The following is a 26047-nucleotide window of genomic DNA, read 5'->3' as shown; positions in this document are numbered from 1 at the left end:
TTAAAAGATATATCTGCTTTGTTATTGATTCAACTTAAACAGATTTTTAGCTCTTAAATGGGTAATCATCAATAAAGAGGGAAAAAAGTTCTTTAGTTTCAAAAAGAAAAAAAAACAACAACATAGTTTACTTACAGGAAGCATCATTCTGACAACGAACATAAAAAAACAGAGATATGTTAGTTTTAAATATACGTATTTTAGTTTCTTTCACAAATCCCAAGTCAGAAAAGCAAATTCAAAATAGATTTCAATTACATTAAAGTTGAACATTGGGCTGCACAGTGATGCAGTGGGTAGCACTGCTGCCTTGCAGCAAGAAGGTTCTGAGTTCGATTCCTGGCCCGGGGTCTTTCTGCATGGAGTTTGCATATTCTCCCTGTGCATGTGTGGGTTCTCTATGGGTACTCTGGCTTCCTCCCCCAGTCCAAAAATATGACTGTTAGGTTAATTGGCTTCTCTAAATTCTCCTTTGCTGTGAATGTGTGTTTGAATGGTTGTTTGTCTCTTTGTTGGAATATGAGATAATGTTGCTCTTATTGACACCATAGAAGGTGCTGCAAGGCTATTTATTCTGTTGGCAACTGTAACTTATCTACAGAGGTACTGAGGTCGGTTTCACAAAGCAGGCTTACTGAAAAGTTTTCTTAACCTAAATTCAGGGTAAGTTTTTCGTTTTCTGTTTCACAAAGACATTTTTTCTCAACCTCTCTTTTTGTTACCATATCTGAGAAAAAAAATTTAATATTCTGAGAAAAAATTCAGAATTCTGAGATTAAAGTCAGTATTCTGAGATTAAAGTCAGAATTCTGAGATTAAAGTCAGTCTTCTGAGATTAAAGTCAGAATTCTGGGAGAAAAGTCAGAATTCTGAGATTAAAGTCAGTGTTCTGAGATTAAAGTCAGAATTCTGAGATTAAAGTCAGAATTCTGAGAAAAAAGTCAGAATTCTGAGATTTAATTCAGAATTCTGAGATTAGAGTCAGAAATCTGAGAAAAAAGTCAGAATTCTGGGAGAAAAGTCAGAATTCTGACTTTAATCTCAGAATCACATCGAACAACCTCTCCCAAAAAAATCTCTTATCATGTTAACTGAGTTGTTTTTAATCACTGCATTAAATCTGTGTGACTGAAACATGTGGAATTCTTTCGAAGCAGGTTTTAAGACATAGTTGTTTTTAAGAAGATAGGCTGCAAATAAAGTAGATACAAGTATAAAGTAGGTAATTAGAAAGTGAAACTCGTGGTTTTAGACGTGGCTGAAGCAGCTGTAATCAGCATATTATCAGCTATCTATTAGAAGGTAGAGAAGGCGCAATCTTAAGATATTCTATGGGACTGATAACCTGTAATAACAGCCATTTAATGGTTGATCACATCTGAACAGATGACTGTGTAAGTGATACAGAAGCTAAGTAATTAGGTAATTAACCCAGGACATGATACAGAGGTTCTACCTGTTTGAACATTTTTCCTTCACCCGCTGACAGGTGCACCTCTCCCGGGTGGGATTGCTTTGAAATATACTACATTGATACATTACCATTCACCACTTATCAAAGTGTTACTCGTCATAATTTGTATTATTTTAATGAAGAAGATATGGATTTTAGATATAAATACATATTCAGTCATGCTGATTAATGTACAAAACCACTTAAAATGTGTAAACATTTCTAAGTACATTGAACTTAATTCTTACTAGTATAATTAGTTTTACATTCTGAAATTCAGTTTCTGCTGCAAAATGCAATTTAGAAAATCTATTATTACAGTTCAGTCTATGAATGTGATTTTGAACAGTAATAATCTTATTTTAGTGATCTATAAGTGGAACAAAATAGAGGAAAGTACTTTTAATAAATGTTAAAAAAAACTGTCATAGTAGACTATATAAAGCTGTGGATTAACTTGTACAGCAATCTTCTACATCATCTCCCTCTCCTTTGCAGCTCTAGCACTGTTGCTCTGTCTTTTAAACACATTCTCTTTTTTCCATTTCTGCATTCAAATCTCTATGCAATATGGGCACTTCCTCTTACCTGTTGTCATGGTGACTCATTAAATTGGGGCCACACCTTTAATGACTTGTTATGCACGTGCTCGACTCTGAGTGGACCTACTCAAAGTTGATTAAACTAAATCAAAAAGCTGCTGTGAAACTGAAATCTCAGAGCTTCCAACCTTAGGCTCAATCAATTCACATTTAAGGATTTGAGTCTAAGTTTGTATATGCTTTGTGAAACGGGCCTCTGATATTTAAAACCAGCAGAAAAGCTTTAATTTAGGAAGCAGAGTTTGTTCTAAAGACAGACGCTGGTTCATAATGACTATCAAAACACTGTAAACATCCACATACAGCACAAACATCTGCTCAGGATCACTGCACACAGACACTTGCTGTCCTTTCAGAGCTATTCCATCTTCTTAGAGACAGCAACCCTTGTGCCGTAGAGGACCTGGGCCATTAGGACGATGCTAAGACATGAAGACAATCCCAGAGACACAGTAGTAAAGGATCCTCCGCTTTCCTGCAACAAACATTTTCATAAAAATGGAGTTAAATTGCAGAATATGGCAGAAAAGTGTAAAACATTCACCTGGCTACATGTCTACCCTTTAAATAAGAGCTCCCATCTCAGTTAGACTTTATGTATAAATAAAGAGGATTAGGGTCATTAAAAACAGGCTATTGAATTCTGACTTTACTCTTGTAAAGGTCCATCACTCAGCTAAAGTTGATGCAAAACGCTGCTGCCCATGTCCTCACTAGAACTAAGAAAGTAGAGCACATCAGTCCGGTTCTGAAGTCCTTGAATCCATTTGGCTCAGAGAATAGATCTCATCCAAAGCAGAATCTTTTGGCCCTTATATACTTTTTCTCATAAACTTGCTTTGCCTTCAGAATTCTGATTTTAATATCAGAATACTGATTTGTTTTCCAGAGTTTAGTCATTATTTTGCGAATTCTGACTTTCTTCTCGGAATCCTAACTTTATTCCAGAATTCGGAATTTGGTTCAGAATTAAAAGTCAAATTACATAAGACTCTATCGCCAAAGCCAAGGATTATCACTTCAATAAAGTAGGAATATTCCCAGTAGTCATATTTCTATGATAATAATTCTAAGATTAAAGTCAGAATTCTGATATTAAAGACATAAATCAATATCTTTTATGGCACTAATCCTCTTCCTTATATAAATAAATGTTTGATAAAGATAACAATAATCTTTTTGGCTTTTGCACTGACTGCATACCTGCACAGACACAATAACAGCACCAAGAGAGCCGAGGCATGACAGTAACAATGACAGGATGGACAGCTGACCGGTGTGGCCATTATGGTGGTTTGCTGTAGTTTGAACAACCTGGAAAAAAGCAATAAGCAGCAAAGATGTGTCAACATAGAAGAGTCTAGAAATCTGCAGAAACAATAAACTGATATATTACTACCTTGCTTAAAATGAGAGCTGGAATGGTGGATGTGTGTATGACTTTGCCGACAGCTGCAGCGGCGTACAAGCCAAGGAGGAGCATTACACCTCCATAACCCAGGAGCACCAGCACGCCTGGCAAACAAATAGATGCATGTGAAAATGTGTAAAATCTAGAATACCGTTTAAAAAATAAAATCTAAACTGCAAAATCTAATATAAAAAAGATCTTAAAATAAGTGTATTTGACCTTAATTTAAGTTGAATAAAATGATCTGATCATAGAATGGATAATAAGATAATTAGATATTAGGAACCTGAAATAAGATAATGGAGCTTTTGTTTCTTATTTTGAATGAAAATCATCTTATTCCATTGGCAAATTCTCTTACTTCCCCAAAACAGGGGAAATACACTAAGCTCCAAGAAAACTTACTAACTTATATTTCACTCTTTGCAGTGTTGTGAAGCCAAAAGAAACCACAAGGTGGTACTGCAGGGAAGCAAGACAAAAAAAAAGAATAACACCAAACTGTTTGAGTGTTTTTACAAACAGAATGGTTTCAATTTTTATTTTAAAGACTAAATGTAGTTTTATTTTAGTTTAAGCCTGCAGTCAGTGTATAAGATTTAGATATGAACCGAATGCTGCCAAGAATCCTTAACTAACTGCTTATTAGGCCGTTTATTTATTGAAGACGGTGACTTTTTACATCAGATAGCAACATCAGGATTTTTACTCAGCTATTTTTACCATCATAGGCTTTAGAGTTTTGGAGCTGTTGTCTGCATCAATGATCCATATCAAATATTACTACTCTTAATTTAATGTCTTGCTGTCTTGTGGAGCCAAACCAGGCTCGAAGCTAAATCGTCCATTTTAAAAACCACCACTGCATGAGAAGCGCTTGATCATGCTGCATGTTGTTTTGCAACATCCGGTGTAAATGAAGAGAGATGGATTACTCATTAAATCATGATTCACAGCTGTCCTACTGATGCCTTTATTTTATTTTTTTTGGGATTTAGCATAAACACTGATTAAGGTCTGACCTTTAAGTGATTGACCCCGATAATGCAGGATGAGGAAGATGATGGTTGCTGACTGAGCCAACGTGAAGAGCCTCTCAGCCCAGGCACTGTACAGAAACAGAAAACAGATGTACTGTATGGTAAACACAGAGGGGCTACTGACTCTGAAATGTTTGGACATTAATGAAGCCGCGTCTTTGAACTATGAGGAAGTCCTAATGGGGGAGTCAGGAGTTGATAAGCTGTATGTTCAGGGAACTTTGCAAACAGCTCCCTCTCTCACTGTGGTCTTTATACATAAATCAAACATTCATGAATCAAATATCTTAGTGTTTTTCCAGGAGGAAGGGGGGAACAATCGTCCAAAAGTAAAGGAAGAGATGTTCCTAGTATGAAATTAAGTTTACACCAAACTAAGAGGTATGTTGGAGAGAGACGGACAAAGTCAAACCGCAAACCAAATGATAAATTTGACCAAAAAAGAGAATTATAGAATGACAGGAAAAAATCTTCAGAATTATTTATATCTGATCCCAAATTCTACATGAAAAACAGGGAATCAAAAAGCTAAACCAAAAGCTAAACCGAAACTGTAAAAAGATGAGCAGCTTGGTGGCTTTATGGATTTCTACATCAATGGCTTTACCATTAAATTACGTTTTGATTTTGCATTTACACTTTATCTTTACTCTATTTTTTAGTCAAATTAAGCTGTTGTATTTTTACCGTCACAATACCACATGACTGAAGGTGCAGTGGATGTGGGCCATACTGTAAGTAAACAAGGAAGTCTATTTCTTAAACGAAGGTGTGAAAAGAAGGAGAAGTCCAAGATCAAGAGTGAAAAAGCACAAAGAATACTGAACATTTATTGGAGGGATAAGAGACTATTAGCGCTCAGAATATAACCAAAAAGATTGTGTTTACAGAAGTTTAATCCGCTGATGGATGTATGCGTAAGTACTGCTAGTAGGTGGGGACAGCGTACAATGATGTCTGCTGACTGTAACAAAGGCAAACATTATTTTCAGGCTCACAAAGGACAAAGTAAACGCTATCAGGATGAAATTTGGCCTAAATTGATTTAGTCAAATATTAACATCAGTATTTTGTGGTGACTATAAGGTACATTACAGAAATATAAGGAAAAACTGAAATGCCCATTAAGGACTGTTAACCGATTGTGGATATCCATCACTGAGCTAAGAGCTAAAAACAATACATGGAAATGTGAAAAAAACTAAAAATAAAAATCTGATTCTATTTTGTATGCTCCAAAAATTTAACTGTATGGTCTTCAGCTCAAACATCTTTTTGTTTGAGATTTTTTATAGTCGTTCTGTATTTAAAAAAATGTCTTTTTAAACCGTAATGATTGCATCAAGCCGCTACCTCTGCAGGAAACCTTCCAGATGAACAAGGATGTGACAACAGCAAACAGTGGAAATAAACAAACTTTTGTAATAAACCACCATATTTATTGATTTGTGAACTATTTTTTTTGTCATTATTATTTACGCTGATCATTCTTCACCTCAACAGACAAAAGGTGATGCTCTGATATTTCTGATTGAGAACCATGGCGTCAGGTTAGATTTAAAGATGCCAACAGAAGCACTTCTGGATAATCTGATAGGATATCATAGACCTGGGTTTCTGGGTCCTCAGGGCCCTACATGTTTTAAGGGTTTCCCCTGCCTCCACACACCTGAGCTGAATGATAAAGTAATCAACAGGCTTATGCAACATTTGATGGCTGCTGAGGAGGTAATGCAATCATTTGAATCAGGGGTGCTTGAATAGAGACACATCTAAAATATGAAGGACAGTGGGTTAAGAAACTATGTTACCAGGCTACACCTTATACATCCAGTCCAAAAGGATCCTAAATTGCTTTTTTTGACAGAGAATTATTCAGTGTTTCCAGAAAAGTCAAACAGAAGAAATGAACAACACGTAGAAGTTTTATTAATTACTTACAAAAACGGGAAGTTGCTGGCTGTGGCGTAAATGACCGGACATGATAAAGCATAGAGCTGCAGCAGGAAGGAGGTCAGGCTGAGGCCCTCTGCGCTTCCACTCCATGCAATCTTCAGCAGCTGAGGGAGCAGCGCTGCTCATCAAAGGTGATAGATTTGAAAACAGAATTTGGAGGGAAAGGCGTTAACAGGATTAGGCATCATCTGTGATAAAAATCTATTAAAGTTTCATGGTTGTCTTGTTTGCACCTTGCTGAGTTCGTCACAGAACATGATTACATTAAAAAATGTGAGTTAGTTCCATTAACCCTACCGCTTCTGCATACAGAGAACATGACATTGATGTGGATTCCGAGAAACTGATGTCTGTGTTATCAAGATTAAGACATAATCACTCAAAGTTTTTTTATTTGAGTCCTTTAATTAAATCATGACCTCTGATCAAAATGTGAAAGAGCAAAAAGCTTTAGTCAGTATTTAGGTTCAGGGTGCTAGTGCTCCTGAAGTGCTTCTTAAAAGTAATAATCCTTTAAAAACCTTTTAACATTTCATCACTTTATTAACTTTTTTAATTCATTCTTTATGCTGCAGATACAACTTAGATTTCTTTTGATCCAAACATGTCTCTGGTTGAATGTTTAGGGTTGTTGTGCTGTAAGATCTCCCAGCTGAGCTGTGAGTCTCTGCAGCTCCTCCAATGATAATATCAGCATCTTGGCAGCTTCTCTGATAAATTATCTCCTTCTCTGACCTAAAAGTTGACTTAATGCTTGCGCCACAAATGAACTGAACCGGTCTGTTTAGGATGCTCAAACTTTATAGACTTTGCTTTTAACCTTCACCTGCTTTAATTTTCTCCACTACGTATCAATGATCTGTCTGCTCAGTTTCTAAGTCTTTATGATTTTATCATGTGTCGTTACTTTTCTTTTATCTGCTTATGCTCATAGAGCATACTGAGAATTAATCTGTATTTTAATTTTATTTTAAATTAGGTCAACTCTGAACATAAAAGCCTCTGGGATTTATTATTGAATTTTAGAATAAAAGCTGAACTTTTCATTTCACGTGTATAAAAATATGAGCCTATATTTTCCAATTTTTATGACAAAACCAAAACTCTATGACAATGCATTGAATCACAATAAAACAATAATAAACAGTCTTACCCAGAAATGTATCCAATATGATCCAAAATCCGACAATTTTGTTTAGCACAAACCTGAGGCAGGGAGCTGGAAAACAATCATAACATAAAAACAGCAATCAAAAAAGACAGATCAAAGCAAATTATATAATTATGAACATTATTTCCCCCATTTATGGATGATTAAAGTCATCATTAGTCCATATTAAAGTCAGCCAAATGTTATTAATCTGCATGCCAGGAAACGTGTGCTGCTTTCTGTTTTGATATTTCCCACAAACAGACCCTCACCGTGAAAACGAACTTGGACAAAAAGCTCATTATAGCATTTTTCTGGCATTAAATGTCCTACGAGGAGGTCTTTGAAGAGAGATGTGTCCATGGTGGATCAGCTGTGGACAGGAATGATCTGCTGCAGCAGGGGGAACCATCCAAACATCCCACATGAGCTCTGACCTGTAGTTCAGCAGATCCTCCCCTTCTTTTTTCTTTTGTTTCTGTTTCCCGTGGATTTTAATGGCAGGGGCTCCCAGAAACTGCAGTTAACCCTTGATTGCTCAACAGACCTTTGCTTGATTAGTGTGTAGTTTGGAACCAGAGTATTTCAGGTGGACTCAACAGACATATTTCTTCCACAGACATGATAAAATGTGTTTAACTGATACAATTGTTTATAGCTTTGGTTTATAAAAGAGGTTTTAAACTTAAATTAACATTCACATTTAGTATGGGGTTAGTCTATGGCTTACAGCATGTTCGACATCTACTCTGAACTGGTACAAGCGAAAACAAGAAATGGTTCATACAGTGTTGAATAATTAGAATGAGCTTTTCCATACATGTGCAAATTCAATTTAAAGTTTAATGGAGTAGAGATAACTTTTGTTCGATCATCTCTAGAAGAGCTAGTTTAGTAAATAGTAAATTATTTAGGGCTACCCAGGGTCCAGTTGATAGCATTGCTGGGTTGTAGAACGTATCCTTCTTATCGCCCATGAAAATGACATAGATGTATTTCTAATTAAACTCTTCTTTAATTTTCTAGGTTGTGGGTCATGCTTTGGGTTTCATCCCATATCCAGTATACACTAATCATGTTGTGTCAAATTATCTCAGGGATGCTTTGGTTCATATTTGATGAAAAAGCTGGTTTACATTTTAAAAAACAATTATTTTTAAATGTGGATTTCAGAATTCTGAAAACCTCTTTGGACACCAGGAAATTATGAATTTTCCAGTGTTCAAATAATGAGAATTTATCTGTTTTAATAACTCATGAATTCAGTATCTGTAACTAAAGATCAACAGATATATGAAAATACTTTTTCAGATATTCCTTAAAGACTGAACCTGGATCCTGGGTTCCACACAATTAAAACCTAACCTATATTTTAAGAACAAACCTTGAGTAAATTAATCATTTTTAATAAATAACTTTGTTTAACACATAAAAACATTATGTGTAGTTAATGATCTATATAATGACATTAAAGGTATAGTTTAGGCTGTAAAAATGTATTTAATCATACCCCGTCTCCTTTCTACTGTCCCTATTAACCCACAATCGTCCAGATTCCTACTTTACTAATGAGTCCAGACAACCCTGAAGTCCATGAAGTAATCCAAGAAATTAATTTATGTTCAGATTCAGGATATAAAGGGAAGACAAAAAATGACCTCAAAATGAACTCACATTAAAAAAAATATAGATTTACCTTTAAAAAAGTACAAATTACTGTTAATCAAAACAGAAATATAAATGTAAACAATAAGATTTTAAAGCCGTTTCTGGTTTATACAAACGCTTCATTTTACAATAAATGATTAAATCACACACACACAAGCCAGTTTCTCTTTCCTCGTGGGGACTTTCAATTGTCTTCCATTCCCAATCCAATCCTATCTTATTTGTTAAGAACTTAAAAAAAAAAAAAAAAAAAAGAACTGACCAAAGTGCTGTACAGAAAAAATAAATAAATAAAACTAAACTTAAAACAGTATGGATTAAAAAACAATGTAAACATTAAAACATGGGTATAAATAACATTCACACAATCAAATCAATAAAATTTAAGTAAAAGATAAAAAGATAAAAAGATTAAAAAGATAAAAAATCAAATAAAGCCCTCTGTCTTGCTTGTTTAAAAGCCAAAGACGAAAGGTGGTTTTTGACAAGAGATTTAAAAACAGTGTCTGATCTGCTTAGACAGGTCATTTCAGAGCTTTGGAGCTGCAGCTGTGAAAGCGCGGGCCCCTCTGAGCTTCCACTTAGTTTAAGGCTCTCTTATGAGCAGCTGACCTGCTGACCTGAGAGAGCCATTAGGTCTATAAGGATGTAGAAGCTCAGATAGGTATAGTGGGGCAAGTCCATTAATGGATTTGAAAACAACTAAAATAACTTTAAAATTCTAAACATAAAATTGCATTCATTTCTAACCCATTTCTACAGCCTAACCGTGACCCTCACTCTAACCTTAGGGTTCATGCATACAAACTGTGTCTCGCATTCGATTAAAGTTAGTAACGGGGTGAGGCAAGGTGGTATTTTGTCCACAGTTCTTTTTAATTTGAATGACCTATCAACCAAGTTGGGAGCTTGAAACACTGGTTTTGTGGCCTGTAGATGAGCTAGTAATATTTACTCCAAGTACTACTGGGTTACAGCAACTACTTAACATCTGTTCTGAGTACGGTCTGGAACATGACATTAATTACAATCCATCTAAAAGTGTGGTCAGGACCTGTTGGAGTAAAATAGATCAAATATTCAGTTTCCAGACTTTCATCTGTCAAATACTGTGCTGAGTGTCACTAAAAAAAAAACAAGTAACTTGGGAACATCATCAAAGAGAATCTGTCAGATGATGATATCTGTAGACAATGTAGAATGTTGTATGCTCAAGCTAATACCCTTGCTCCTAAATTTGGTGGTTTATTACAGTGGAACTTTTTAATGCATATTGTACCTCTCTGTACACAGCTCACCTGTGCTTTACATATAAAAAACAGCCTGCAAAGGCTACAGGTGGCCTATAATGATGCTTTGCGGCTTCTTTTAAATGGCCAAGATGGACTAGTGCGAGTAAGATTTGTCAAAACGAGAGTCAATACCCTACATGCTGTTTTACAAAAGGCAATGTATAGTTTTATAAAAAGGATAAATGCATCTGGCAATTATATTATCTTGACACATACTGACTGTCATGATCGGTTTACGAATCTGACCCACATGCAGAGAGACCACTCAGAGAACAACGGAAAAGTTTAACAAGGTTTATTGAGGGGGTTTAACAGGAGTTGGATCTGGAACTCAGTGAGCTGGTAATCCGGAAGTTAGAGGTGGGCCTTTTTATTCTTTGAATCCAGCCTGTGTGGTAAATCCAGAGAATGGTGCACACGTTGGAGGGTGGACAGGTTGACAAGCGTTGGACCCAGAGGAGTAATGGAGCAGACTGTCACTCGGATTTCCGATGGGTAGTTGAACGGAAAATGTGGAGGTTTTCCCCTGCTCAGCGTAACACGATTTTTCCTTCCAGGGGAGAGAAGGTCCAGGAATCCAGTAACACAGGAAAGCTTCCTGCCGAGGAGCAAAGACAAAAACTCGTTAGACTCAGAGAAACAAAGCTACTGTAGGTTAGACTCAGCTAATCTAAGCTTGGCTAGAGTACCCAAAACTGGCAAACACTCTGGCGCCGAGGTAGTGACAGCCCACTGCTCAAATACTCCTCCAGATAATGGTCCAATGAGCTGCAGGTGTGCAGGGAGCCCAACGAAGACAGGGCAACTCCTGGTGGTGGAGAGAAGGAAACAAACAAACAGGACACACAAACTGGATTCCTAACACTGACACCAAACGTAGTGCAATCAGATACCAGCCTGATCTGTGTAGACACTGGTATTACTGTCTCCTTAAATCTCCCATCTAATTGTAACTTGTACGTGTATTGTACTTTTCTACCTGTATTGTATAATTATATATATATATATATATATATATATATATATATATATATATATATATATAAATGATTTTTGGCTCAATCCTGGGCCACCAAATATGTCTCATAAAACAACTTCAAAATAGGCACACCAAAAAAACAAAAAACAGATTCTAACTGGGCATGAGTGTAATGAATCATTAAACAATTCTGTTTCTACCTCACAGTCATACAACCCATCACCACAAGGAAAAGTACGTTCGGCATTTTTGGTCATGATCTGAGTGTGACTGGTCTGAAAACAGGAACTATTTGGGTTAAAACTTACAGGACCAGAGGTTTTTGCTGCAGTAGGTGAGTTTTCAAGCAGACACCATGTGCACTGGGAAGTGCTCCCTCTTCATTGCGATTACACTCTACCCTCTGGTTCTTCTGTCCATCATCTGCAACATTTTGCTGTTCTTCCCTGGCTGGTCCACCCAGTATGTCAAAGAAGGACACATCACTGATGAGGTGAAGTACATGGGGGGATTCATCGGAGGTGGTGTTCTGGTAAGTAGACTGCCCAAATGGAAAGGTGTTTTAGACTTTGTAAAATATTATTAGTTCAGTACTGAGCTTATTGAATAGAAGAAGTTTTTTTTTGTATATATTAAAACTGTTTTAAGATATTTCTCCGGGATTAGCTTGGGATGGTTGCCATCTTTAATAAAAGCTAAAAAGAGATAAATTATTTAGTAGGAGACAAACTCACATCCGTTTTGTAGAAACATAACTTGTAGACTGCAGAAAGGTTTGAGATGCAACTCACACAAGTTTGGTGACTTGTGAACGACACACGATGCAACCGTTATGAAACTTAACCGCCCCAATGTGTCCAAACACAGGTGCTGATCCCTGCACTGTACATTCACTTGACTGGAGAACAAGGTTGCTGTGCAAATCGCTTTGGGGTGAGTCATTTAGAGCTAATTTCAAGTGAAACAGGAAACCAAACACAACTTTGCTTTTAAATTATGGGAGACATGTAGCAAAGCAAACTAGTCAGTTGATGTTGGGCCAAAGAAATATGCTGTGTTGTGCTGCATCATCATTGCAGAACATCTAGATCTCTTTGATATAGATAACAAAACCACAGTTCACCAGTGACCGTGACATTCTAACATTAGTTTAAAAGAATATTAGAGTTAAACATAAGTAGGCAATTTTTTTGCAAGCATTTATGATACATATATATATAAAAGATACCAAGCTTAAGCTTTTGTGCCTTTGATGAAAATAAGAAATCAGTTCAAACTTCTTATGGTTTAACATGAAAAGGGGAAATAAACTCATGCGTAAATAATGTAAAGAAGTTTTATCTTTAGTGTTTTTTTTACCTCTTCTTCTCATTTAATTGTTGACAGATGTTCTTTTCCATCATATTTGCGGCGGTGGGCGCTGCAGGAGCCGTGTACAGCTTCATCGTGGCAATGCTTGGCTTCTCTAATGGACCTCTCTGCAAAACTGTCAACGGCATTTGGGAAACCCCTCTTAAAGAAGGGTAACAAGTTAAGATGCTTTTGTACAGTAGGTGATGTTCCCAAGAACTGCTCATTTAACTCTTTGCTTTTACTCTCAGCAACCCGGAACATTTGTTAAAACATATGTGGGACAAATGCGAAGAGCCGAAAAACGTGATTCAGTTCAACATGGGTCTGTTCGTCACCCTGATGGTGGCCAGCATTCTGCAAGGGATTCTTTGTGCCAGCCAAGTTATCAACGGCCTCATCGGATGCATCTGTGGAACCTGCAACAAAGAGGTCTGAAAAGCTGGGTAAAGTCAAACATCCTAACTTCACTTCCTCAATCAGCCTAGCTTTCATTGGTTGGTTTTCTTTCATTTACAGGAACCCCAAGTTTAAGGACAGGAGGCTTTCAAGAAGCTGTATTCATGCAGCATCATCATCTGATGTATGTCTGGAAACAAGCTCTTCATTTCCTTTGTAGAAACTGCTCAATTTAATATCAATCTCTCCAACTGTGTGAGCTTTTTCACTTCCATATTATTCTAAAGGCTTTACACTTTTGCAAATGCACATGCAAAAAAAGAACAATGCTTTAAAGAGTTTTAAAATGTGGTCCGTTTTGCTCCTTATCCAAATATATTTGAAGGGTTAATAAAAATTGGCTCCTGGTTTTAAGGATGTGTTTTATATTGCATTTTCTTTTTCTCATGTTTGAATAAGTTTCAATAAAGCTTTAGATGAAATCTTGCATCAAATGCCTGCTCTGTGTTTCGCAGTAATGAATATTAGTTAATTGTACGTTTGCAAAAACTTATGGAACAAACTTAATTCTTTCCTGACAATAAAGTTCAGCGCAGTCAATGCCTTTTAAAGACAAGAATTGTGAGTGTACTGTACATGATTGATTTTTTTTATCCATACAGTTTGATTAATTTCAGTAAGTGCTATAAGTCCTCAATCAGTAAAGCAGGCCCAGGCCATCACACCTCCACCACCATGGTTGATAAGTGTGATGTTCTTTAAAAAAAAAAAAATAATAAAATAAAATAATTAGATCGGAGTCCAAGGAGGTACTGCATGGGGTTTGCAAAAGTTTTGATCAGACTTTTCTTTTTATATTCCCCCCTCCACTTCTTTCATCTAATAGAAAAGTATTTAAATGCACATATAATGGATTCAACACACTGTAGTAAACAGATAAATGGAGGCAGAAGATGTCTTTCAGTCATCAATGCACACATTCAGCGACACACAGGAGCTCTTTCAAGCTGGGCACCGTTTCATTCATAACACCTGTCCCATCAACCGGAATCAGAATCAGAAATACCTTGATAATCCCAGGGAGAATCCCAAGGTGAAAATACTTTCATTATATGAATGCATCTGTAGTAGAGTGACTATAGAACCAGTTTGTTATAACACAATTTCATATAATATATATAATTAAGGGGTCCCCGTTCTATCTCGCCATCAGTTTGGGGGTCCTTAGCAGTGAAATCATTGAAGACCCCTGTATTAGATGATGATTTATGAAAGAGGTTAAAGCACCTAAACCTTTTGAAACATCATACTTTGGTCACAGTGGTCATTAAAAATAGAATCCCCAAAGAACCTTAGAAAAGCATAGTAACCTTCAGAAGGATAAATGCCGACTTTCTTTCTCATCACCTGGAAATCTGATTTTTTTTATATCGAAATGAGAGCGGCTTGGGTTTTTTTGTGTTTGCTTGTTATAAACCCATAAGAGCGTGTTCTCCACAGAGTGCTATTTTTAGCCTTTCTATGGGGATAAATTTGTCTCAATATTATACAAACAAAAACTAATCTTAACTGAAATAATAAATTTTGTCAAAAATTTTTTAATTCTATAAAATACAAAACTTTTGACCACAATAACATTTTTCGATGGAGATTAGTTTTTGTTTTTGTATCTCCATATCTAAACATAATTATTTAGAAGGAATTTAAAGCTATTTCAAGAACAATAGCAAGTTAGGAGTTTTTTAAAATCTAAGTATGAGGTTTAACTAATGAAGAGTATTTATCTTAGAATCAGATGTGTCAAGTAACAAAGTACAAATACTTTGTCACCTTACTTAAAAAGAAATGTTGGCTCTAAACTTTACTGAAGTAAAAATTTTTAGAACATTTTTTACTCCTTACATTTTAAAAATAGTATTGTTAGTTCAGTTTTATTTAATCTCGTTTTCTTTAGGGCCTGTTGGTATTTAAAAAAGATAAAAACCATCAAAATAATTAGTTTCATCCAGATAATAAATTTCTTTGTGGTGGGACTCGGTGCTGCTCCAATTTTTTGTTCACCACATACCAAAATACATTTTTTTTCAAGTTGATGCAAAGTTAAATTTAACACTATTACCATTAGTTATAAAACAGAAAATTAAGTATAATGAAGTTATCATCTGGAATTGCAGATTTCTTTTTTCCTTTAATAGGTTAGTGCAGTAAAGCTTCTGTCTTTAACATTTTTTCCTGCATTACTTTTACTTTTATACTTTTACTTGAGTAAAAAGCTTAAGTTTATCCTCTAACTTCAACAAGTGTTTTTAAACAGTAGGATTTATACTTCTACTGGAGTAATAAATAAATACTTTTGACACCTCTGATCTTGTTTCTTAAAATGTACATATCAAGCAGTAGTCAGCCCTGGTTGTGGAAGCGAAAGGAAAAATAACTTGTTTAAAAATTTGATCAATAATTTAACATTGGAGTGGCAATTATATCATCAACTTCGACACGGTTGGTTTGCATTTCTTTATTTCACTAGCCTGTTTTTTTATTTCCTCAAAATATGACAAAATATAACTTAACTTCAACACTTAACTTTTCCTTTTGTACAATTAAAATCTACTACTTAACATACAGTATGCTGTATAAAAGGATTATTGATTTTATTGTGCTTAACTATACTAGGAAAATGAGAGGTGTGATTTTCTAAAAGAATTTTATCAGGTCTTTCATGCTGTGTAACAAAAATCCCACAGCCACCAGAATCTGTATCTAATTTAAATGCTCTAAAAAGAGCCCTTTAAGTGTTTTGTAGTTTTAAAACCTGCTCTTCCTAAAACGGATAATAAACCAGCTTCTCATAAATTTAGGAATGATGGGAAGCTTAGAAATTGGCTAACAATACTTCAGATTGTCTTTCATATTATACCCGAGTCTCTCCATGTCTGATTCCTTAAGTTAGTTCTGAGTTATTTCTTTAATTTAGCTGTATAACTTATGTCAGAAACACTAGACATAAGAGTTTGATTTTAAATTTGACCCACCCCTCCTCCATTACCCACCATTTCAGCTCTGCTCACATGTTTTCTTTCAGAGCCTTGATAATGGCCATCCCAGAATATTTATCTCTGGTTGCTGCTTGGATTCGAAACCTAAACTCTTCATAAATTTGCAATCATTAACTACAAATCTTTTATCATTTTAAAGAGAGTGAGCTGAAACTAACGATGGTCTTGCCATAAGTTGCTGATACATAAAGAGGATTCGACACTCTTATCATGATGAATAATGTTGCCTCGCCCAAATGTTGCTCAGAGACGAAAACATGTTTATAAGGGTATAATTCATAGCTTTGGCTTGTCCGATTGCTCACTCCCTCCCATTAGTGATAAGACTACTACCCTTTAATCAGTCCAGCCCCACAGAAACAAAGAGAAGCATGCATCATGTGGAGAAAGTGTTTGACCAGTTATAGTCTGCATACTTTTCACCAACACAAGTGCTGTTCTCTTACCGGTACATCTGCGGCTGGATGTGCAAAGTTCAAATCCTGAATGCTCCTACTGTGACTGAGTAAACAAGCCTAAACGCTGTCAGCGAGCGGATATTTAAAGAATGTTCAGCATGTCACAAAAACAAAAGCAACCTTGTGTGTTACATTAAATTACGAAGATTCCCCCCCTTATTCAGCATGAAAAAAATGAACTTCAAAGGTGTGGTCTCTCAAGTTCCAGGTACCATAATAGGGTCTGATTAAGACCATAAAACCTTAATGTCCACATTGCCTCCAATAACCCAACAAAACATGTTCTGTGCATCTCCAAGGCAGCAGAGAGTGAGTCACTCTGCGGCCTATCCCAGGCTCTGTTTGACTTTCTTATCAACACGCCGGCCCCCACAGTCCAACCATTTAGGCCACAGCCTTTATACCACGGTCCATTTTTCCAGTATCAAAGAGAAGCTTCCTGAGCTTAACGTGGACCAGAAGGAGGTTTAATTTCAGCAACCAGCCAGCATGTGTACTGGAAAGTGTTCCCTCTGCATTGCAGTGACTCTGTATCCTCTGGCTCTCATATCCATCATCTGCAACATTGTGCTGTTATTCCCTGATGGGGACCTCAAATACGTCCAAGATAAACATATTACGGATGAGGTGTATTACATGGGGGGAATCGTTGGAGGAGGACTATTGGTGAGTTGCTTGTTTTGGCTTCAGTTTTATCTTGTTTTCTAGTTATTTTAAGGTGGAGAAAATCAGAGGTGGGTAGAGCACCCAAAGTGAGAATACTTTAATGGTTTATCTTTTACTTCAATAAAAATAAAAATGAATTATTCAAGAAATTAATTAAGAGTAAAACAGTAGGGAAGATAATAATACGGTAAAATGTCTAGTCAAGTATTCGTTGGTGGTTCATAATATTTAATTGTTAAAATGAAGAAACTCTTTATATATATATATATATATATATATATATATATATATATATATATATATATATATATATATATATATATATATATATATATATATATATATATATATATATATATATATATATATACACTATATTGCCAAAAGTATTTGCTCACCCATCCAAATTATTGGAATCAGGTGTTCCAATCACTTCCATGGCCACAGGTGTATAAATTCAAGCACCTAGGCATGCAGACTGTTTTTACAAACATTTGTGAAAGAATGGGTCGCTCTCAGGAGCTCAGTGAATTCCAGCGTGGAACTGTGATAGGATGCCACCTGTGCAACAAATCCAGTCGTGAAATTTCCTCGCTCCTAAATATTCCACAGTCAACTGTCAGCTGTATTATAAGAAAATGGAAGTGTTTGGGAACGACAGCAACTCAGCCACGAAGTGGTAGGCCACGTAAACTGACGGAGCGGGGTCAGCGGATGCTGACGCGCATAGTGCGAAGAGGTCGCCAACTTTCTGCAGAGTCAATCACTACAGACCTCCAAACTTCATGTAGCTCAAGAACAGTGCGCAGAGAGCTTCATGGAATGGGTTTCCATGGTCGAGCAGCTGCATCCAAGCCATACATCACCAAGTGCAATGCAAAGCGTCGGATGCGGTGGTGTAAAGCACGCCGCCACTGGACTCTAGAGCAGTGGAGACGCGTTCTCTGGAGTGACGAATCGCGCTTCTCCATCTGGCAATCTGATGGACGGGTCTGGGTTTGGCGGTTGCCAGGAGAACGGTACTTGTCTGACTGCATTGTGCCAAGTGTAAAGTTTGGTGGAGGGGGGATTATGGTGTGAGGTTGTTTTTCAGGAGCTGGGCTTGGCCCCTTAGTTCCAGTGAAAGGAACTCTGAATGCTTCAGCATACCAAGACATTTTGGACAATTCCATGCTCCCAACTTTGTGGGAACAGTTTGGAGCTGGCCCCTTCCTCTTCCAACATGACTGTGCACCAGTGCACAAAGCAAGGTCCATAAAGACATGGATGACAGAGTCTGGTGTGGATGAACTTGACTGGCCTGCACAGAGTCCTGACCTCAACCCGATAGAACACCTTTGGGATGAATTAGAGCGGAGACTGAGAGCCAGGCCTTCTCGTCCAACATCAGTGTGCGACCTCACAAATGCGCTTCTGGAAGAATGGTCAAAAATTCCCATAAACACACTCCTAAACCTTGTGGACAGCCTTCCCAGAAGAGTTGAAGCTGTTCTAGCTGCAAAGGGTGGACCGACGTCATATTGAACCCTATGGATTAGGAACGGGATGTCACTTAAGCTCATATGTGAGTCAAGGCAGGTGAGCAAATACTTTTGGCAATATAGTGTATATATATATATAAATGTATTAAACCAATATTACAGTAGATAATGTTTATATGCAGAGATGGGTAGAATTCCCAAAATTTTACTCAAGCAACAGCAACACCACTTCATTATATTTCTGCTTAAGAGCAAAATGTAGCCGTTTAAGAATTGAGGAACAGAAACCTTCATTAATCCCATGAAGGTAAAATCATTGCAGCGACTCGGCCAGAAACACACAGAAAAACACACAAGTCTCTGCTACAATAGTTTATACACAATGCTTCGAATTACAAACAAGCGCTTAATTGCAGAAAGTATAAAAGATTTAAAATTATAATTCATTTTGATTGTAGGCATGTAATAATATAACACAGACCTGAGAGCATTAAGATAAAACAAGATGATAAGATAAATCCTTTTATCCAAGTTCATTATCAGAGCAGCCGTCGTAGTGACCCAGATTTTTTTGAAGAAAACCACTAACTCTGGAAAAACACTTTGGCAAGTAAGAGTAAAAAATAATTTTATTCAAGTGCTCAATAACTTATCATAGCATCTGATATTTAAAATCATAACATAAAACAGACCGAAATGTAAAGTTCTGTGCAGATTCTGGCATTTTAAATAATTAAAACAAACTGAGTAAACTGAAAATATGCAGGTAAGGTAAGCAAAACTCTCACAGGAATGTTGATTAAATAAAAATTGCCGTAGAGTATAACTAACTAAAACTAGCTTTTATTTTCCTAAAATTTACTCAGGGTAAAGTAACTAGTTACTATCTGCCCACATCTGGATAAAACCGCCTAAATCTTACTGCTGACTAACTTCTAATAAAAGGAAATAAAAAACAAAAGTCATTTGGAAAAGAATCTTTAAAAAAACAACGTACTAATCCACAAAGGTTTTGATAATAACAGAGCTGTTTTTTCCATTTTTATTTTTTCAAACCATTATCCTCTTTTTGATTTATTATTTCTTATGTAAAAAAGAATTTTGTTCCACTTGTGTTTGCAAGCAAACAAATTTTGTAAATGGAAATAAAATAAAACAATGCAATCCAGACATGAAAGTTTAATCAAAAAGTTTTTTAGAGTATCTTCCCAATTTTCTCAGATTGTAATTTTTAAAAATATGTTTTCTTTCACATTTTCTTTTTTTATTGTTTCAAATTATTTCAGTTCTGAAGGCAGGATTTTCCTCTGGAGTTTGGAGCAAAGTCATTTTTATCTTAGTCTGAGGTAGTGTTTGAATTGGGCTGGAAGTGTAGATAATATGATCTCTGAAACCAAAGTTACTTTCAAAACCAAATCAATCAAATCAAATCAAATTTCCATTTAAAACATGTATTCTTTGCTTGCGAAATTATGGAACAAAGTTCTCATAATACTTCTGTTATATTTTAAATAAAGAGGTTGTGATTCATGAATCTAAATCTGATGATGTACTAAAATGTACTCCCTTCCAGGTGCTGCTCCCTGCGCTTCACATCCACCTGACTGGCAAACAGGGCTGCTGTGGAAATCGCTGTGGGGTGAGTCACACAGGAAAAAGTAACAACAGTGAGAGATTAACAAAGGGAACTACTGAACAAAATGTCCCTTCCATATAAACACTTTTTTATTGCAACAAGGAAGTAATTAAACAATAATCAAAGAGGCAAAAATGTTCCTCTAACAAAGATTAACCACCTATCACCTGTACTGTTAATCTGAATGAAACATGCAGAAGCAAAACTATATATATATTTTTTTTAAACCCCTAAACAATATTCAGTGCAATCTTTTATCTTAGGAAATCTTCTTATCATTGAACAAATTTATCCTGGTGGAGCCCTCAGTTAGGAACATGTTCAACTTCTACCTCTGGTAAAGCTTCTCCCAGATTCCAGGGAAGGTTGGAGACAGAGTGTGAGTGGATCATGTTCTCTGCTGCCATTGCTGATGCAGCCGCCTGTGGCTGTGGCCATGAGGTCTGTGGTGTCTGTCATGGTGGCAACACTCAAACCCAGTGAGGGACACCAGCATTATGGGAGGCACTCAAACTGAAAGTGTCTTATTGAAGTTGTTTGGCTTTTTGGACTCACTAAAGCAGCAAGCAGGTATTTTGTTCTGGGAGGAGTTAGGAGAGACCATGGAGAAAGAGTATTGTTTACGGATTATGAGTAGCGCCATAATCCGGCACATAATGCAACAGTGCCTTTCCGTAAACAGCATTATTTTACTGTAACCTTTAATTATTCCTCTATGAGCTGGATTTTATTTTTATTTTTTTTAAACTGGCTGCTAAAAGAGCCTTTCTTTATAAAAAAAAAACAACAAACAAAAGCAAGATGTTTATGCATCCCATCATGGCCATTTGATTGGTTTTATGACCTTATTAGTCCCACCCAGGTCCTTACTATGGGCTTTTCCTGCTTCTATCCAGTCAGTCCGGACAGCCCCGCTTCCAGCAGACTAAAGACCTGAAAGCTACAATAAAATATCCAGTCCAAGTGTTAGAATGGTCCCGTTAAGGTCAGGTATATATTTCATGGTATATTTTGGCCCTCCATATACATCAGGAATCATGACAATTATCATGAAAACCAGTCAGTGAAGATCCCCCCATTTGGGACCCCGCGTGGTCCTGCACCCCACCTTGGAAACCCCTGGTTTAGAGAAATCTGAGCTAAACAAGTCAATTCTCATTATCTGAATCTCCAAATCTGGTAGAAACAGAACAACACCCCTATAATAAAACAATATAACACAGATGGAAGCTGGAAGTTCCTTCCTTTTGAAATGGAGTTTCTCCTCTCCACAGTCACTACAAGCATGCTTGGTATGAGGGATTGCAGAGAGTCAATGAGTCAATGCAATCAACTGTTTTTTCCTTGGATAGAAAACTTTGAATCAGTTTGACTGTATGATCTGGTTGAATTGTAAAGTGCCTTGAGATGACATATGTTGTGAATTGGTGCTATATAGATAAACTGAATTTAACTGAACATAGAAAGACTTTGAACATTGAAAAGGGTGGATCACCTTCTAAATAAAAGGAGGAGGATTTCTCACCATGCTGACTTGACTCAGAAAAAAGAAAACAGTCTGACATTCTCCCCACATGCTAAGTTTAGGATTGACTTCCTCCTTCTGACTGGAGACCAAACCCATGCTGCTGTGTGGATGTAAAGCTGGGGATCTTCTCCTCACTTCTGAAAACAGCAACAGAAAATGTTTGTATCCCACTCCTCTGGTCCCTGCAGATGTTCCTGTCTATCTTGTTTGCTGCGGTTGGCGTTGCCGGCGCCCTGTACTGCTTCATAGTGGCTGCCGTTGGCTTGACGAATGGACCCTACTGTAAAGTGTTACTGGTTTGGACGCGGCCTTTCAAAGACCGGTAAGATCCAGATGTGACTCCAAGATGATGGTGTCTGTTTGGCATCTTTAGCTTTGGTCGTGCCAAAGAATTTTTGTTTTTCACAGTGAAGACAGTTACCTGGGCAATAGTTCGATCTGGAACACGTGCACGGAGCCTGAGAACATCGTCGTGTTCAACATTGGACTCTTCAGCACTCTGATTGTGACCAGCGGCCTGGAGATGATACTCTGTGCTGTTCAGATGATCAACGGGCTCATCGGCTGCCTGTGTGGGACCTGCATGAGGAAGGAAACAGAGATGATCTGAAGTGCCTTAAACGAGCAGGTACTTAGATCAGAATGGTAACCAGCCTGTACTTGCATGATGCTTTGTTGACTCCAAAATGCATCAACCTCAAGCTACAAGAAGACAATCCAACTTTTTTCAACAGTTTACACAATTTTCATCATCATCATCTCATATTCTTGCACATTTTACGGCATTTGTACATATAAAATTACGTATAATTAGTTGTTGATGATATTATCTTTTTTATTGTAAACATGTTGTAATATAACGTTTGTAAGCAAGTATTCAGCAACAGCAATTTCAACTTAAAATGGCCACATATGTTTATAGGTTATTGGTCCTTTGTTCCACCAAAGGAAAGGAGAAGGATTTTTAGTGGGGAGAGGTTAAACAAATTGTTTTATTTGTAAAATTATAAATTTGGAAAATTGTTAATAAAAGTATCAACATTACTAGACACAGTATCCAGTATTATATCCCCTTTTAATAACAAACTTGTCAAAGACATGATGAAGAGGAGTTCAGAACAAAGGAAATCTAATTGTGTGTACTGGGAGTTAATAATTCTGCGGCCTGATAAGGACTATCAGCTCTTACATCTGCTAACAGTTGGCAGGTAGGGTCTGTAGATATTCAGTAAATCATTTATACATAGGTAGAAAAGCAGAGGCTTAAGTTTTGACCCCTGTGGAACACCCAGGTTACATTTTTTTGCAGGGCAGATTTGAGCACACTGCTGTAAAGATACGACAAAGATGTGAACCAATATGACATTTGCTAGATGATATTTATCGGTTTCAATTTGTCAGAGCGGCTTTTTAAGTCTTAGAAATCTGCACCAATGATTTTACTTTGAAAGACTGTTGGGAACATCCAGTCATTTATACAGGACATTTTGGTTTAAAAGATAAATATTGTCAAACAGCTCATCTGTTGTTTAGCCACTAGCTTTTAAATGTCTTTTGGGGTGAAACCAAAAAAGGCTGATAAATTCATCAGACCTAAAAATTTGGGTCACAAACAAATATTTAGAAATTTAAAATGTATTTTTTCGTTAAATGGTCCAATCAGATTTTCTTTAACCCATTTTAATTACCAAGCTTTTGAAATTTTCAGCCGGTTTATATTTTATCAAACTATTTACTTAAAAATTTTCACCAAATGTAAATCTATACCAGACCTAGGTCCACAGCTATTAAATACCTTTGTTATTTATGTAATGGTCAAGTTTCCAGAGAAACAAAATAAATAAAATAAAATAAAAATGTGTAGGCCACAATCGAGATTTGCACCTGCAATAATTTACTCTGGGCGTAATGAATCTATAAATCATTTATCATTCTCTTTTTAAGCTAAAAACAAAATCAATTCTAAATTTAAATGAAAAGCAGACTGAAGTTAATTATTCACCACATAGAAAATGAAGGTCTTTGTTGATTTGTATAACACTTAAATTACATTTTTAAAAGAATGATCATGTGCATTACATATAAATACACAAATGAAACCTGCCAATGTGAGATTTAACAGTAAAACATGGTGCTGCTCTAATGCTATATTCTGCTGTAGGATCTGGTTAATCTTTGATAAACTAAAATTTTTTTTCTGATATTTTTTTTCTTCACAGCAGCTGTGAGGTTGTGATGGGCGCCCCCTGCTGTTCAGTTAAAAGCTGACAGCTAAGTAAAGGCTGCAGGGAGTATTGCTCTGAATGGAATTTGTTTTTTGTTTTGTTTTTTAAATTTTTTGCCTATTTTATGCTTCTTACATTATTAGCTCCAGTGATCATAGATGCAGTAGAGCCTTCTAAAGGTTTATTCTAAAATACAATGTTATTAAAATAATATTTTTTACTATTGTTCTGTTTGGAAGAAAGGACTTATTTTCTGCTCTAGTCCAGATTCAACATTTTATCACTTAAACGAGGTAAACTCCTAAGAGGCAGAGAATCTAACACATTAACATTCTGAGCTGTATGACGGTTTGATTTTATCTGCATGTGCAAAGGTGCTGCTTTAAAGAATTCTGGAACACATCAGTTAACCCTGCTCAATGAACCAAGATAATCATTTGGCTTAAATTTCTTTTTATTTTTACATTTTAATGTTTTACACACAAACCAGAACAACTGTGGTAAAAGAAATATTATGTATTTTTTTAGGCAGCTTTAAAACATATTTTTGTAATTGCAATTTGTCAAATAAAGAAATTGTAAAATCTGATTTATTGTATCTCAATATTAAACTGATTTAAAACAAAGCACAGGAAAAAATCTAAGGTCCTCTTGTTTCCATTCAACACCAATTAAATTTGATGTATAAATACACATTGAAAACAAAATCTCTAATATGCATTGATTAGAAAATAAAAGCACTGAATAAAAAACACAGAATCAGGCTTCAAGGGCAGGAGAGGCAGCTGATGTTCTGTTAGTTATTTCTTCTTTATGGCAAAAAATACACACTGTAAACACCTGCAAATAAAGATAAACAAATTAGCATAAACTTCATGATAGAAATGTCTCTAAATTAAAACCTTTATCGGCTGATTTTAATGTCTTGCAGGTTAAAAACACTTAAAACTATAGCAAAGGTTTAAGGAGGTTTATTGGCATTAAAACATAAGTAAGATAAGTAATGTTTTAAGGTTCCTTTAAAGCAGCAAATACGTCTTTATGCAAAGATGCTACTTTTTTTTAAATCCAGGTTCAGTTTTTAACAGCTCTCAGTAATTTCTGTTGTTTTTTTAATACAAAACTACTGGGAGACAAATATATAATAAGGATGAAGGAGCAAGGAAGGACACAAAATGTAAGAGAAGTGCAAAAAAAAAAGTGTAGGCACAGACGGTGCAGGGAAAGAAAAAGAGTAAGGATGAGAAATAAGAGGAAATAAGAAATTAAGGAAGGAAAGATAGGCCATAAAAAGGGCAGATACAATCATGGCAGGGCAGAAGGCAATAAAGATAAAGATGGAGGTAAGGCATTACTCAGTCCTTATCTTTCTTAGTTCTTATATAAAGCCTAAAACAATGAAAAGCGTGAAAAATAAATAAAAAGATGGAAAATAAAGGGTAAAAACAAGGCTTGAAAAAGTTCAGTCTATGCAGCTGGACATAAAGTGAAGACAGGGACACATTAGGACATCCCTGAAGAACTGTGGTTATCCCAGATGGACCTTTCTAAAAACCAACAAGAAGATTCTGCTGATGGAGAAGAAGGAAAACCATTCCCTTTGATGCTGGAGTCTCTGAAAAACTCAGGAGGATTTTCAACCAGCACTGGATCCCTTTGACTTGAAGAAGAAACAAGGTCGACAACAGGGTTTACGC

The 26047-nt window shown here is 36.2% G+C and overlaps 2 protein-coding genes across 2 annotated transcripts; one reads left to right on the top strand and one right to left on the bottom strand.

Moving 5' to 3' along the window:
* Positions 1-958: 958 nt before the first annotated feature.
* LOC119779145 (mannose-P-dolichol utilization defect 1 protein-like) lies at positions 959-8064 on the bottom strand. Its single transcript, XM_038278686.1, has 7 exons — positions 7885-8064; positions 7616-7681; positions 6448-6580; positions 4489-4574; positions 3455-3570; positions 3259-3369; positions 959-2530 (listed from the first exon to the last, which is right to left on the bottom strand). Exons 1-7 carry the CDS (start codon positions 7973-7975, stop codon positions 2414-2416), a joined length of 720 nt encoding a protein of 239 aa, XP_038134614.1. The 5' UTR covers positions 7976-8064; the 3' UTR covers positions 959-2413.
* Positions 8065-11875: 3811 nt separating this feature from the next.
* On the top strand, positions 11876-24939 carry LOC119779152. The gene is made up of 9 exons (XM_038278700.1): positions 11876-12083; positions 12419-12484; positions 12938-13074; positions 13153-13333; positions 17286-17480; positions 20535-20600; positions 22314-22447; positions 22534-22753; positions 24345-24939. The coding sequence occupies exons 1-8, from the start codon at positions 11907-11909 to the stop codon at positions 22733-22735; spliced, it is 1158 nt and encodes a 385-aa protein (XP_038134628.1). The 5' UTR covers positions 11876-11906; the 3' UTR covers positions 22736-22753; positions 24345-24939.
* Positions 24940-26047: the final 1108 nt, after the last annotated feature.

Source organism: Cyprinodon tularosa, unplaced genomic scaffold, assembly GCF_016077235.1.
Source record: "Cyprinodon tularosa strain WSP-4 unplaced genomic scaffold, ASM1607723v1 ctg1017, whole genome shotgun sequence".
NCBI classification, from domain to species: Eukaryota; Metazoa; Chordata; class Actinopteri; order Cyprinodontiformes; family Cyprinodontidae; genus Cyprinodon; species Cyprinodon tularosa.
Note: the sequence above shows the minus strand (reverse complement) of the source record. Positions and strands in the feature narration are given on the sequence as shown.

Bases quoted from the DNA above. Each gene is read 5' to 3' on its own strand.
- LOC119779145 (XM_038278686.1), bottom strand. From the start codon at position 7,975: ATGGACACATCTCTCTTCAAAGACCTCCTCGTAGGACATTTAATGCCA. The intron at 3,571-4,488 runs GTCAGACCTTAA...TTTGTTTGCCAG, and splicing joins TCGGGGTCAATCACTTAAAG to GCGTGCTGGTGCTCCTGGGT. The intron at 3,370-3,454 runs GTAGTAATATAT...GCTTTTTTCCAG, and splicing joins CAGCTCTCATTTTAAGCAAG to GTTGTTCAAACTACAGCAAA.
- LOC119779152 (XM_038278700.1), top strand. From the start codon at position 11,907: ATGTGCACTGGGAAGTGCTCCCTCTTCATTGCGATTACACTCTACCCT. The intron at 12,485-12,937 runs GTGAGTCATTTA...AATTGTTGACAG, and splicing joins GCTGTGCAAATCGCTTTGGG to ATGTTCTTTTCCATCATATT. The intron at 13,075-13,152 runs GTAACAAGTTAA...TTTTACTCTCAG, and splicing joins GAAACCCCTCTTAAAGAAGG to CAACCCGGAACATTTGTTAA.